The 14045-nt window shown below is 34.4% G+C and overlaps 1 protein-coding gene across 3 annotated transcripts in view; it reads right to left on the bottom strand.

The window, feature by feature from the left end:
• Positions 1 to 5194: 5194 nt before the first annotated feature.
• METTL15 (methyltransferase 15, mitochondrial 12S rRNA N4-cytidine) overlaps positions 5195 to 14045 on the bottom strand; it is a 222197-nt gene continuing 213346 nt past the window's right edge. For all 3 annotated transcript variants that reach the window (XM_003830430.5, XM_063608142.1, XM_055094252.2), the window contains one exon: positions 5195 to 8280. In XM_003830430.5, coding sequence (XP_003830478.3) covers positions 7835 to 8280 — 446 coding nt within the window. In that variant the 3' untranslated portion in view covers positions 5195 to 7834. The remainder of the gene's footprint in view (positions 8281 to 14045) is intronic.

Below are 14045 nucleotides of genomic sequence, written 5' to 3'. Positions count from 1 at the left end.
CTAGGAAGACTCCAAACTCTGTTTCTTTCATTATTGTTTTGATATCTCTCATCCACTCTGTGGATGATCATGGAGGGATTTCACAGTATTACCCTCACTACATGCACATTCCTAGGACTAACTACCTTGTAAACAATTCACATGAGTCACGGTATGGCTACAGAATAGAGAGAAGATGATTCCGTGAAAGAATCAGTGTTAGAGAGACAAATTAATTTTGGAGGACGCAATGGAAAAAAATATTTTTATGGAAGCATAAACACGATCAAATCTTGTAGAGATCAGGTAGCTAAAGATGGTGATTAGGGTGTTGGGCCTGGTAACAAAACCAACATTAACTATTAAGAGAACATTTCTATAAAGAATACCCTAGAATAAATTTAAAAATCGATGAGGAGTTGGAGGCAGTGTAGATTCTTTAAGAAATCAAATTATGAAAGAAAACAGAAAATAGGTGGTATTTTGGTAAGAAAAACAGTCAAGGGATTGCTTTTAGCATGGGGCCCTTTTGAAAATGTTTGCAGACTGAGGGAAAGACACTAGCAAAGAAAGGCTTAAAGACTGCAGTTGCAAGTAAAATTGACTGAACCAAGTCTTGGTGAAGACAGGAAAAAAAAAAAAAGAAGCAAAGATAAGCTTTCTGCTGAAACACAGGTGTACAAAGTAGGGATAAAGGAAGAGATTTATAAATGCCCAGATGAAAGTTAAGGGGGTGGGAATTAGAGGAATCCAGTTCTGATTAACATCTATTTCTGGGTCTGTAAAAGGAAAGATCAGCTCTAATTGTAAGTACAGGCATTGAGACATGGGTCATTAGGCAATATCCTTGTGTCAGCAGTGTACTTACATAAACCTAGATAGTATAGTCTTCTACACACCTAGGCTAAATGGTATATAGCCTACACAAACCTGTATGGCATGTTACTGTATTGATAATGTAGGCAATTGTAATACAATGGTATTTGTGTATCTAAACATATTAAAGATACAGTAAAAATACTAAAAATACTGCATAAAAGATAAAAAAAGGTGCACTTACTATGAATAGTGCTTGTATGACTGGAAGTTGCTTTGAGTCAGTGAGTTGTGAATGTTAAGGCCTAGGACATTACTACACACTACTGTAGACTTTATAAACACTGTATACTTAGGTTACACTAAATATATAAAAAATATTTTTCTGGCTGGGTGTGGTGACTTGCACCTATAGTCCTAGCACTTTGGGAGGCTGAGGTGGGAGGATTGCTTGATTGTTGATTAGGGTATTGGGCCTGGTAACTGCTTTACATGCATGTCTCAGTCCATTTTTAGTTCTACAAAAATTTTATTTCTATAAAACTCAGGAGTTCAAGACTGCAACAAGCTGTGATCCCACCACTGCACTCCAGCCTGGGCATCACAGCAAGACTCTGTCTCTTAAAAAAAATTAAAATTAAAACATAAAAAATTTTATTTCTTCAATAATAAACTACTTTAGCTTAAAGTAAGTTTTTTACCTTATAAACTTGTTGACTTTCTTACTATTTTGTAATAACAGAGCTTAAAACACAAACATGCTGTACAAAAACATTTTCTTTATATCCTTTTTCTATATTTTTTGTATTAATTTTTAAATTTACTTTTAAAACTTTTTAGTTAAAAACTAAGCCACAAATGCACACATTAGCCTAGACGTACATAGGGTCAGGATGATCAATATTACTATCTTCTACCTCTGCATCTTGTCCCACTGGAAGGTGTTCAGGGGTAATAATGTACACAGAACTGTCATCTCCTATGGTAACAATGCCTTCTTCTGGAATACCTCCTGAAGGACCTGCCTGAGGTTAACAGTAATGTTTTTAAAAAAATAAGTACAAGAAGTACACTCTAAAATAATGATAAAATATAGTAAATACATAAAAAAGAAACATAGCCATTTATCACCAAGTATTATATATTGTACTGACTGGCAGTGCAGGTTAACAGCAGCAGCATCACAAACATGTGACTATTACGTTGCCCTGTGATGTTACAATGGTTAAGATGTCACAAGGTGATAGGAATTTTTTAGCTCCATTATAATTTCATGGGGCCACCATTGTATATGTAGTCCATTGTTGACTAAAATGTTAAGTGGTGCATGAGTGTAGTCCACCTATCTTCCACCAGTTATTTTCCCTTTAAGACCTGCACCACACACTTTTATTGGTCCTTTTTATTGGCCTCTTCTCACTGGCTTTAGAGTGCAGAATTAGAAAACTCTTTCATAGTCCTGCAACAATCTTCCATCTAATATCTCACAAATTACTCATTTCCTTTTCCCCCTCAATATGTATTTTGGAGAATCTGACTATAAAGACTCTGTAGGTTGGCCACTTACTGATATGAAGGTGTAGGAGGACAAATACTTTCTCTTACCTAAATGAATGCCAAATAACTTCAGCAGCTGGCTCCTCTTATCCCATCTTTTCTTATAAATGGAAACTCCACAAGAGCAATGACTGTATTTTATATACCCTGTCAAGGTGTAGCAAATACTGGGAGTGTTTAATAAATAATAAATGGGAGTGAAGTTCCCAAATAATAAAACAGACTATAACCCTATCAATTCCTGCTAGTGATGCAGACGCTGCACTTAAAACTACTAAGGGGGGAAAAAAGACATCTTTAACCATAACGTCCAGAAATGTAAGTTAGATTTTGGTAAATCTTTTCCAGCAAAATAATAGCACTATGTACTCACTGAGTGTTTACTATACGTCCAGAACTGTGCTAACTGCTTTACATGCATGTCTCAGTCCATTTTTAATTCTATAAAGAACACCCAAGGCTGGGTAATTTATAAAGAAATTTATTTCGCTTATGGTTTTCTAGGCCATACAAGAAGCATGGCACCATCAGCTGCTGGTGAGGGCTTCAGGGTGGATCCTCTTATGGTCGAAGGCAAAGGGGAGCTGGTGTGTAATCACAAGGCAAGAGAGGGAGCGAGAGAGAAGAGGGAGGAACCAGGCTCTTTTTAACAACCAGCTCTCTGGGAATTGATACAGCAAAAACAATTGTTACTATGAGGACAGCATTAAGCCATTCATGAGGGACTCTCTCCCATGACCCGGACATCATTTATTAGGTACCACCTCTAACACTGGAGGTTAAATTTCAACATGAGATTTGGAGGGGTCAAATAAAGCATCTCCAAAATACAGCAGTGCATTATCTCATTTCATTCTTAGAACTTTCAGTTCATAAACATTTATCTTCTATTTGATTCACAGCAACATGAGAAAGTACCAATAATATTCACATCTTAAAATGAAACAAATGAGAATTCAAGAGATTAAATAGGATGTCCAAGTTCATACATTCAGTTATTACATGTAGACCCGGAATTCAAACCCTCAGTTTTCTGAGTCCCCAGCCAATAGCGTTATTCACAGTACTATACGGTCTTCTCCTCAACTTAGCACCTATAAGACTTGAATAGTAAGACTTTTCCTTGTGAAATTATGAGGAATCCTATCATTTGATGGCTTAATAATACAAATCTTCACCTATGCAAGGCAGACAAGTGTTATTGGTCAAAGCATAAAGATGGGGTTTAACGAACAGAAATAATTATTCAAGAATCAAGTGGAGCATGTCCTCTTGTTTGATTTCAGCTTTGTATTCTAACATTTGAGCAATGATATATTTAATAGGACAACAGCTAATGGTAGAAAACTTGTTCAGTATTTAAAGTAACATTACCAAAGACACAATCTCCTGCTGTGCATATTGAAATATTAAATTTTCTTTACTTTGTTGCCTAATAATTTGGGCAGATTATGAGAAGGAAGTGAGGTGGTCAAAAAGTCAGTGAAAAGCATTATAAATTATGACCATTGTATGTTGTACAATTCTTCATTTTAAATGTTTTAAAAATTTTATGCTGCAACTAGACTTTAAAAAAATAATTTATATGTAAACTTTCTCTTAGCATTCCTGCAGATCATCCTGTGTTACCAAACATTAGTTGGATATAGTAGCTATAAACAGATAAGATTTGAGAAAATAATATAAAAATAGCTGTGTTTGTTATACAACCCAGCCTCTTTAGAATATAGGGTTGATTTTTACAAACCATACTTCAATCAACATCAAACATATGGCATTGTGGTTATAAGAAAAATATATCTTTGATCAGAGTTTCAAATTTATATTTATCAAGCATCTCACAAAATTCTCTTTATGTTTAAATACTTATCCCTGTCTATTATAGAATGCTGCTACACAAAAATATCAATTAGAATACTGAAGCAATTATGAAAACTAAATAGAAAAATAATTGCAGTAAAATAAATTTTACAAACTTTTAACCAGAAGCAATTTTTAATTTAGTTTTTAATCTATTAAAAAGATTCTAATATGTAAGGCTTAGTTTGTCATGGTATGTGCCAAAATTACCTAATATTTCTTTTTCCAGAGATAAATTGAAACATAATTAATGTCATCTCAAATTTACATACCAATGTGAACAGAGAAGAAGGGATGGTATATAAAAAGAGGGAGAGTGGTGAAAAAGGTATTTTTTTATTTCTTCCTAAATAGTTAGCTTCTAATATACGCTTGAGTAAATATATACATATATTTTTCTCTTTTTTAGCCATTAAGTCCCATTAAGAACTGTCTCATACTTTTTGAATGACAGATTTCAAATGAAAGTAAAATTATTTTTTAAAAGTCTGCAGTACAGATTCATTATCTCTACTTCTTAAAAACAAAAATTAGAAACAAAAATTTTAAAAACCTTTGGTATGTAATACTCTGCAAAGACTTAAGAAAATATGATTTTCAAATATTTGCAAGTGAATTTTAAGACATATTAGTTCATTTTAAAAATCTAATTAGGCATACTGTATTCTCTTATAAACTACTGCTTGTAGCACAACAAATAGTTTACTACAATGAATTTAAGCACAAATAATATATCATATATATACTACATGAAATAGAAAAGACATATAGATATAGTGTCTTTCAAGAACACCCCTAGAAACTTCAAAGAACATAGTAATTAACATACAATTTTAAAAATAAAATAAAAATAGGGATATTATCTAAAAATTGTAGTTATTAAATTTTATTTAAGTAATGAACTAAAAACTGTTAAGAACTGATGTACTACACAATGACATTGATACTATGTTAAAATGATTCACAGAAGGCAGTCAAGACAGAGATTCAGAAACATTTTATTAGAAAAGTAATGCACATTCATAGTAACATTAGCTTTTATTTCTGTGTACTGTAGGAACTTCCCAAAACCATTCTCCAAAGCTAACCATTTAAAACTCATTCATGTATTTTATTATGCATCCTACAACAAAGACAAAGAAGCAGGCAAGAATTACTATAAAACACAATCTAATTACAGAAAAGTTAATTTATTTTTATATGAAAACATTTTGAAACCAATTTTGTGTTTATTGAAGGATTTTTCTCATGCATATTATCCAAGATTTTTTTCTGTCAGAGTATTAGCTTCCTAGGATTGCTGTAACAAATTACCATGAACTGGGTACCTTAAAACAGCAGAAATACGTTCTCACTGTTCTGGATGCTAGATGTGCAAAACCATGTTAGCAGGGTTGGCAACTACTGGAACTCTGAAGGAGAATCTATTCCATGCTTTTTTCCTATCTTCTGAGGGTTCCCACAGTGTATCACTCCAATCTCTGCCTCCAGCTTCATGTGGCATTCTCTCCTGTGTCTCTAAAGACTCTTTCTTCCTTTTTTTTTTTTTTTTTTTTTTTTTGAGACAGAGTCTCGTTCTGTTGCTCACACTGGAGTGCAGTGGTGTGATCTCGCAAGCTCCACCTCCCGGGTTCGAGTGATTCTTGTGCCTCAGACTCCTGGGTAGCTGACATTACAAGCACCACGCCTGGCTAATTTTATTTTTAGTAGAGATGGGTTTTTGCCATGTTGGCCAGGCTGGTCTTGAACTCCTGAGCCTCAAGCGATTTGCCTGGCTTGGCCTCCCACAGTGCTGGGATTACAGGCGTGAGCCACCATGCCCGCCCTATCTTCTCTTATAAGGAACACCAGTCATATTGGATTAAGGGCCTGCCCTGCTCCAGTATGACCTCATCTTAGCTACTTACAACCACAACCACAGTATTTCCAAATAAGGTCACATTCTGAGGCTCCAGGAAGTACATGAATTTTGGAGAGGACACCATTCAACCCAGTACATTCAGTTTCTATTTAACATAAAAAATAATTCCCATACTATACAGGATGAAAAAATGACTTATGAAATAGGTGAAAGATTGTTGAATATACAAATGTGATCTTTTCTTTTCCAATCACATACAGAGATAAGAATTTTTTGGGAATATGTCTCATTCACAAATATGTATTATATGCAAAGAGAAATTTATACATTGTTCAAGTAGGATTCAGGGAATTAACCTAGGTGCATTCTCTTGTTTCTATTTCAACCATATTGTTCTCCAGATTTTTTTCCTAATTCTGATTTCCCTGTAGGATTGTTCAGATTTAAATAAAGCCTGTAAAGCAGAAGTAGTGAACAAGCCTGGGTACTAAAGTTAAATATTACAGAGGCAGATAAAATAAGTCTGAGGAAAATTCATGCATTTAATTCTATCTATTTTGCCCACATAGTTATGCTGATATTTCATTCACTTGGATTCACCAACTTAAAATTTGTAACTATAATGGAGAATCTTTTTTCTGTATTTGAAAAAAGTGCACTGAGCAAATTAATAGTATAAATATGATTTCAAGGATAACTAAGAGAATATTTATTTCTATGTATTGTGCCCTTTGACTAATTATCTCCAACTCATCTTTCAGGTCACAATTCAAGTATAAATAATAAATTAGAAGTACATATTACTATAAAAAATTGACATGTGAATTATGAATCAATCTCCTCAATTTGTTAAAGAATCTTCTACCAAGTACTCTTTTCTTGAATAAACTTTTACCCATATTACAGTTACCATATCTTTGTAACAACATTAAGGGAGCATTGATTTTACTATATTAAATACACAGTTTTCTATTTCAAATAGACTTGGCTGAATTATTTTGATTAGCTCAATTAAAAAATACAAGATTCTAATAAGAGACTTTATTACTTACTAATGGCATTGTCAGCTATTATTAAAATAAATACAATTGACATGAAATATAAGTTTTGTGAAACAATTCTCTGTAAGGATTTTACATTTTTACTTTGCGATAGATGAACAAAATGGCCCATATCATACTGAAAAATCCCTTTAAAATAATAGACTATAATTTGAAAGATGATTTTATCAGTATAACACACATTTAAACTAATATTTTAAAATTTAAAATTTGTAAAAAGCCTACATTTGAGAAAGCTAATTATTCACAAGTAGGGACATTAAAATTCATTCCATAATCATCATTATTTGAGCCACAGAAAGACTGATGCAAATTGGAATATCTAAATTCAAAATTTAGGACATGCAGATATGATTACAACATCTTTCTCTTTGGTAGCTTGAGTTTACGTATTTAGATAAACACAACACAGTATTATTTTTTAAAAAATTTCCTGGCCAGAGGAAGGATTGCGTTCAAGAGTCCAATATGATGCAAAGATTAACACATTTTTCCAATCTGGAGGTGCTGCTGCTCCCTGAGTGTAACTTTCTCTGTCATGTATTTCCTACAGTTTCTTTTTGAGAAAAAAGAAATGCTAAATGCTATCAATTTTCAGACTGTCCCACACTTAAACCTATACCAAGACATTCAGGGACATAACATGAGTAAAGATTAGAGAAATTGTGAGAAAAAATTTGAAGAATAAGATGATGGTAACTTATAATTTGATAGCTGCTCTAAGCTTGGCTGAGCGCCCTCTGGGGTTATCTTGTACATCCTGATCTTGTGGACTAAGTACCTTCTTGTGTATCAATTCCCACATTAAAGGAGCTCTTCTCATAGAGACTTCTTCCGTGTTTTCGTGATCTGAACCCAATTGAGATGTTTTCATCACTTGTTGTCTAACACTTAGGTTAAATCTTTCTGTCATGCTTATTCCAAGCAAAAATCTTTTGACGATGCGATCCTCTAGTGAATGGAAGGAGAGGGCAACAAGACGACCACCAGGTCTCAGAAACTTCTGAGCTGTCTTCAGTCCCGTGTAGAGTTCATTGAGCTCATTGTTCACAAATATGCGAAGAGCCTGGAAAGTCTTGGTGGCAATATGGGTAGATCGCTGTAGTAAGTCTTTCCGTGTATAAACAGCAGAGGGAGGAAATGCTCCTAAAACAAATGTTGTAAAGATAGGAAAAGAAGACCGGTAACATTAATATTTTTCACTGTAAATCTAATGAATTGTGTAGTTGTGTGCATATTTAGTGAACTAAGTTTTCTTAGAAAATTGTGGTGGCACTTCATTCATACTTCCCCCTCTTATTCCCAAACATTCTTCCAAGGTTTAAAACTATGTGGCAAAAAAACCTTTCATAACTCATAAGGATAATTGGAGTTTAACAAGGAGCACAGAAAGAGAAATGGTGGACATATATTTAAAGAAATAATAACAAAATCCTTCTCAAATTTGGTGAAAAACGTTAACTCAAAGATGCTCAATGAAGCACAAATATAATAAACAAAATGGCTGCACATAGGCATATCATAAAACTACTACAGCCAAAGATAACAACAAAAAAAATGCCAACAGAAAAGAAGATTCATTACATAAAGAAGAACAAAAATATTATTAACAGCTAATTTTTTATGAGCACACTGAAGGCCAGAAGATAGTGGAATAACATAAACAGTGTTGAGAAGAAAACTCTGTTTACGAAGAAGGCTAAGTCTACTAAGATATTTATTCAAAAATAAAGGTTCAAAGACATGTTAAAATAAATAAAAAGTGAGACAATCCACTGTGAATAGGTCTGCATTCAAGAAATTGAAAGGAAATACTTTTAGCTGAAATAAAATGAGGCCATGTGATCATTTGGATATACAGATAGGAATGAAGTGATAAGGCCATAGCTATAAAACATTTTTGAAATAAATTAAAGACCTATATAAATGGGAAATTACTGAATGTTCACAGATTGGAAGACTTAATTACTGTATGTTCAAAGACTGGAAGATGGGAATACTACCCAAACTGATCTAAGATTCAATATAATCCCTATGAGAATTCCAGCTGACTTCTTTGTACAAATTAACAAGCTGATTTTAAAATTCATATGGAATTGCAAGGCACCTAAAACAGCCCAAATAATCTTGAAAGAAAAAAAAGAATAAAGTAGCAGGACTTACATTTATGAATTTCAAAGCTTACTACAAAGCAATGATAAGACAGTGTGGTACTGGCATAGCAACAGACATAGAGAAAAATAGAATGTAATTGAGAGTCAAGAAATAAACCCATACCTATACAGTCAACTAATTATTGACAAGAGTGCCAAGACCATTCAATTGGGAAAAGCCTTTTGAACAAATGATGCGGAGGCAATTGGATAGCCACATGTAAAAGAATGTAATTAGACTCTTACATCATATACAAAAACAAACTCAAAATGGATCAAAGACCTAACTGTAAAAGTACAAACTATAAAACTCTCAGAATAAAACATAAGGCTAAATCTTAATGACTTCGAATGTTGCAAAAGATTCTTAGATATGACACTAAAATTGTGAACAACAAAAGAAAAAATTAGATAAACTGGACTTCATCAAAATTAAAAACCTTTCTCATTCAAACAACACCATCAAGAAATGAAAGACAAGTCAGAGAATGGGAAAAAATTTGCAAATCATACATCTAATAAGGGACATGTATCTAGAATATATAAAAGAAGTAAACTGCAGAATACATGTATATTATTTATATCATATTTTAAAACATGCACATCAAAACAGGTATGTCCCATCTACTTCAATAATTGAGATAGGCAAAAATTACTAATTTCTAAATAAACCAATAAATATAATTTTCCTTAAGCTTATAACCACTGGCATACAAACAAGATATTAATGTATAATGTTCAATAGATTTATACAAAATTTTTTCCTTGATTTTGTACCATGCTCCTGAAGAGTATTATCCCATAGAGAAGTAGTGTTTCTAGTACAGATTTGTTCTTAATGAAGATCTCAGAAAATAACTGCAATCTTGGCATTTTAATCTCCTTAGCACGTTTCTTAAAGAAAAGTTAATTATACAAGGCTGGCACCTTAGTTCACATTTCAGTAATCTAAACACCTAGTAGTAAAGATCAGACATAGCAGATTAATATTCTTTGGAAACTAGATCAGAGACGGAGAGAAATAATATCTTACATGAATCAGAGAATTGGGAACCTGGTGGTTTAAAGTAAACCAAATCAGTGTGATGGTTCTTTCCTCTACAAAAATTACTTTGCCAAAAGTCTGGAGAATGTTAGACACTAGGGGATTTATCTTCCAACAACCAGGTCTCTCAGGAACATGATGTCCATATCAAAACTGAAAAGGAAGGCCAGCTTCTTACCATTTGCTATTCAATTCGTCCATTTTCCTAATAAAGAGTTTGGGCCACTGGGAAATGTGTTTCAGAGTATTCTAAGAATATGAACAAACATGCAACTATTTATATTTTGGAAGCTGGACTTAGAGGAAGTGTCAGAAAGGTTGCATTCTTGAAGACCTTGCATGATTCAAATTTTGCATAATTCGAAACTCATTTTCTCAAAGAAGAAATGTAATATAAAATACATTTTAGTGTACATATATTTTCATGTAAAATAGGAAGTAAACATTCATGGAGCACATAAATCAATAAGAACTGTAGGATATTTTTGCTATAATTTTTTAAAAAATTTCTTAGCATTATCTTTAATATTTTGCAGAAATTAAAATGATGGTTCAACATAACTGCTTAACTTTATTGACATTTTAATGCAGAATCTCTTAATTCATAAAATAGAAAGGCAGAAAGCTCAATAAATGTTTGCATACTATTTTCAGTAAATGTGTTTTGTAAAATTAATGAAAATGGAATGTTTCATAACAAAACCAAAAAAATAACAAAATAGTATCTGAAATAACCATGTAGTTCTAATATAAACAACAGCATTGGTTTATTTGACATTAAAGTTTGTTAGACATTTTGGCTTACTAGCTAAAATAGCACCTTCCTGTGGCAGAAGGATGGACATAATTTATAATTCATTTAGTTAGCTAGCTGTCAAACGATGAGATTCCTAATTCCTTTCATTTGATGAAATCAATTTTCAAAGCATTCACCCAAAGTGATAATTTATTAGTATTTTATATTATAGAATTTCAAGTTTATATAAATCATGTTCACATTAAGTATATCCCCTAGTATATATGAATCTGCAGCTGACAAATTAAAACCACTGCAATCAGACAAGCTTTTCTTTATAAGATCTACTTTGGCCTTGCCAATGTTATAAAGTCATGCAGAATGAATATAAGAGCTTTCAGCTATATTTGGGAATAGATGGTCTTAAAGATAATAGGGGAACCTTAATCTATGAAGCTTTCCTTCTGGGGCCTTCTCACTTTTGTTTGGGGAATTTTGACCTGCATTATGTCTGATGGATTTCCTGGAAGACATTTCTAGATGTCGTCCTGTCAACCTCACTAAGTCCCATCTTTAGGGACCAAGAGATGACAAGAGGTCTGCAATGAGCAATGTGTTTTGTGGAGCTTTTTTGGTACTTCTCTGAGGGATCAAAGGCACATATCTTCCCTTATTTTAGATAGGTTAAACTTCCAGGGCTATCCTTCCTTTATACTGGTACCTCATGTCTGTAATTTTTAGGAAGAAAGGCTGTCAAAGCAGATCGTGTAAAATGAAATTAAAAAGAAACAAAAGAATATAAAATAGCATGTGATGCTGCGCACAATGGCTCATGCTTGTAATTCCTTTAGGAGGGAAGGATTTGGGAGCACTTTGGGAGGCTAAGGCAGGCAAGTGGCTTGAGCCCAGGAGTTCAAGACCAACCTGGGCAACATGGTGAAACCCTGTCTCTACAAAAAAACAAAAACCAAAAACAAAAACAAAAGCAAAAAAATCCTACAATTTAGCCAGGCACGGTGGTGCATGCCTGTAGTCCCAGCTACTCCAGAGGCTGAGGCAGGAGGATCATCTGAGTCTGGGGAGGTTGAGACTGCATTGAGCCATGATTGCACCACTGCACTCCAGCCTGGGCGACAGAGTGAGACTCTGTCTCAAAATATATAAAAATTAAAATAAAATGGCACGCGATAATGGAAATTAAAGTAGTAAGAACAAAACATCGACTGGCAATGGGACACATGGATAAGAAAAAATAATCCAACCACAAAGGATTAGCAAGGTTCTATGAATTATTAAGCTTAAAGACAATAAAAGTTCTGTGCCTCTGAGGAAGGAAAAATGGTTTTCTCCTGAAAGTCACTGATCAGAGAACAAGGAACAGAGTTATCTTAGGAATGCACAAACTAGGTAAGAACAGCTGGCTCCTGATTTAATCAAGAACACAAGATAAAAAAAAAAAAAACTAACAGATTCAATGCCTACTCTTATGCTGGACTCTGAATGAGGCCACAGGGAGAAAAATATTAATAAGACAGAAAAATGGTCCCTGCCCTTGAGGAGCTCACTGTTTTGCAATTCTTCTTCACCTCCTTCTCATCTCCCATATACTGTTACCAGAAATAGAAACTTATTGTTCTGCTTTTTCATCTCCTGAGTTTCACCACAGAGTCTAATATGGCTAATTCATTTGATTAAGGAATAGAGTAGGTAAGATGGAAAATCACAATTTGTGTCATTAGGTTTGATGAGAGAAAATCTCCTTTTTGTGTGTTATAGTCCATCAATGGACTTTGTTAACCTAGTACCAATATACATGAGAAGAGGTGTGCTTACCCCTAGTATAGCACTTATCATACTCTTCTGTAATTACTTGTTTACTTATTTATCTCACTCATTTGACTCTGATCTCCTTGTGAATAAGAACTATTTCGCGTTCACTCTTATATCCCTAGTACTTGACAGAGAAGCTTGTGATTCTTAATTCTGACTGTACATCACAGTCACCTGTGGTGCTTTTGACAAAAATGCCTGGCTCCACTCCAGATCTACTGAATTAGTTTCAGGGGTTTATTACTCAGGAATCACTACTTTTGAAAAGCTTCACAGAGGATTTTGACATGCAGCCAAGATTAAAAACTACTTTAGAAAACACTCAATAAATGTTTGTTGAAAAGATAATGAACAGATAAATGAAAAAAAATGGATGAATGAATGGATAAAAATCCAGGATCATTAGTACAGTTTCATTCACATCATCGGGTGTGTACGGCCTGTGTGCCAAGCCTGTATATCAAACCTATGTGCCCAAAACTTATGTATAAAGCCTGTGTGTGTCTATTGCACCTATGTACCCAAAGCTTCTACGTATAACCTGTGTATCCAAGACCTATGTCTTGCTCAGCCTAGCGGGGGGAGTTTAAGGAACATGGCTGTGCTTTGGTCAAGGATAGGCCGAGGTAGGATGTTTACATCCTGCATGACTCAGTGAGTTCAGAGCAAAGGCATATAACTCCACTTGTTATCACAGCCACGTAGCCGTAACATGGGAAGGCCATCACTTGGTTCTATGCCAATATTGTCTGTAAAAGGTATAATTGCCCTGCTGACACTGTGCAGGTGCAGCCACCCAGAGAAAGAGAGAGAGAGTCAGAGCTGTCCATCTTTGCAGACAGAGAGAGGGAAGCCAGGACAAAGCTTGGCTCGCTCATGCCCAGAGAAAGAGTTAAGCTGCTGACCCTGAAGCCAAGGGAATGTCAGCCATGCAGCTGCAGGCATGGGGGCAGCAGGAGCCACAGGGCAGGAGCAAACAGCTGAAATAAAGGCGAACAGTGTAGAAAGCTAGTATAAGAAAGCTGTCGATGAGAGCTGCTGCTAAATAAAATCATCTTTCACCTGCCTACGGCCCCGATTGTTCTTTCTACTTATCCACCCACTCCCTTCAGACCTCGGCATGGCATTTGTTGTAGTCATGAACCTG

This window comes from Pan paniscus, chromosome 9 (genome assembly GCF_029289425.2).
Source record: "Pan paniscus chromosome 9, NHGRI_mPanPan1-v2.0_pri, whole genome shotgun sequence".
NCBI classification, from domain to species: Eukaryota; Metazoa; Chordata; class Mammalia; order Primates; family Hominidae; genus Pan; species Pan paniscus.
Note: the sequence above shows the minus strand (reverse complement) of the source record. Positions and strands in the feature narration are given on the sequence as shown.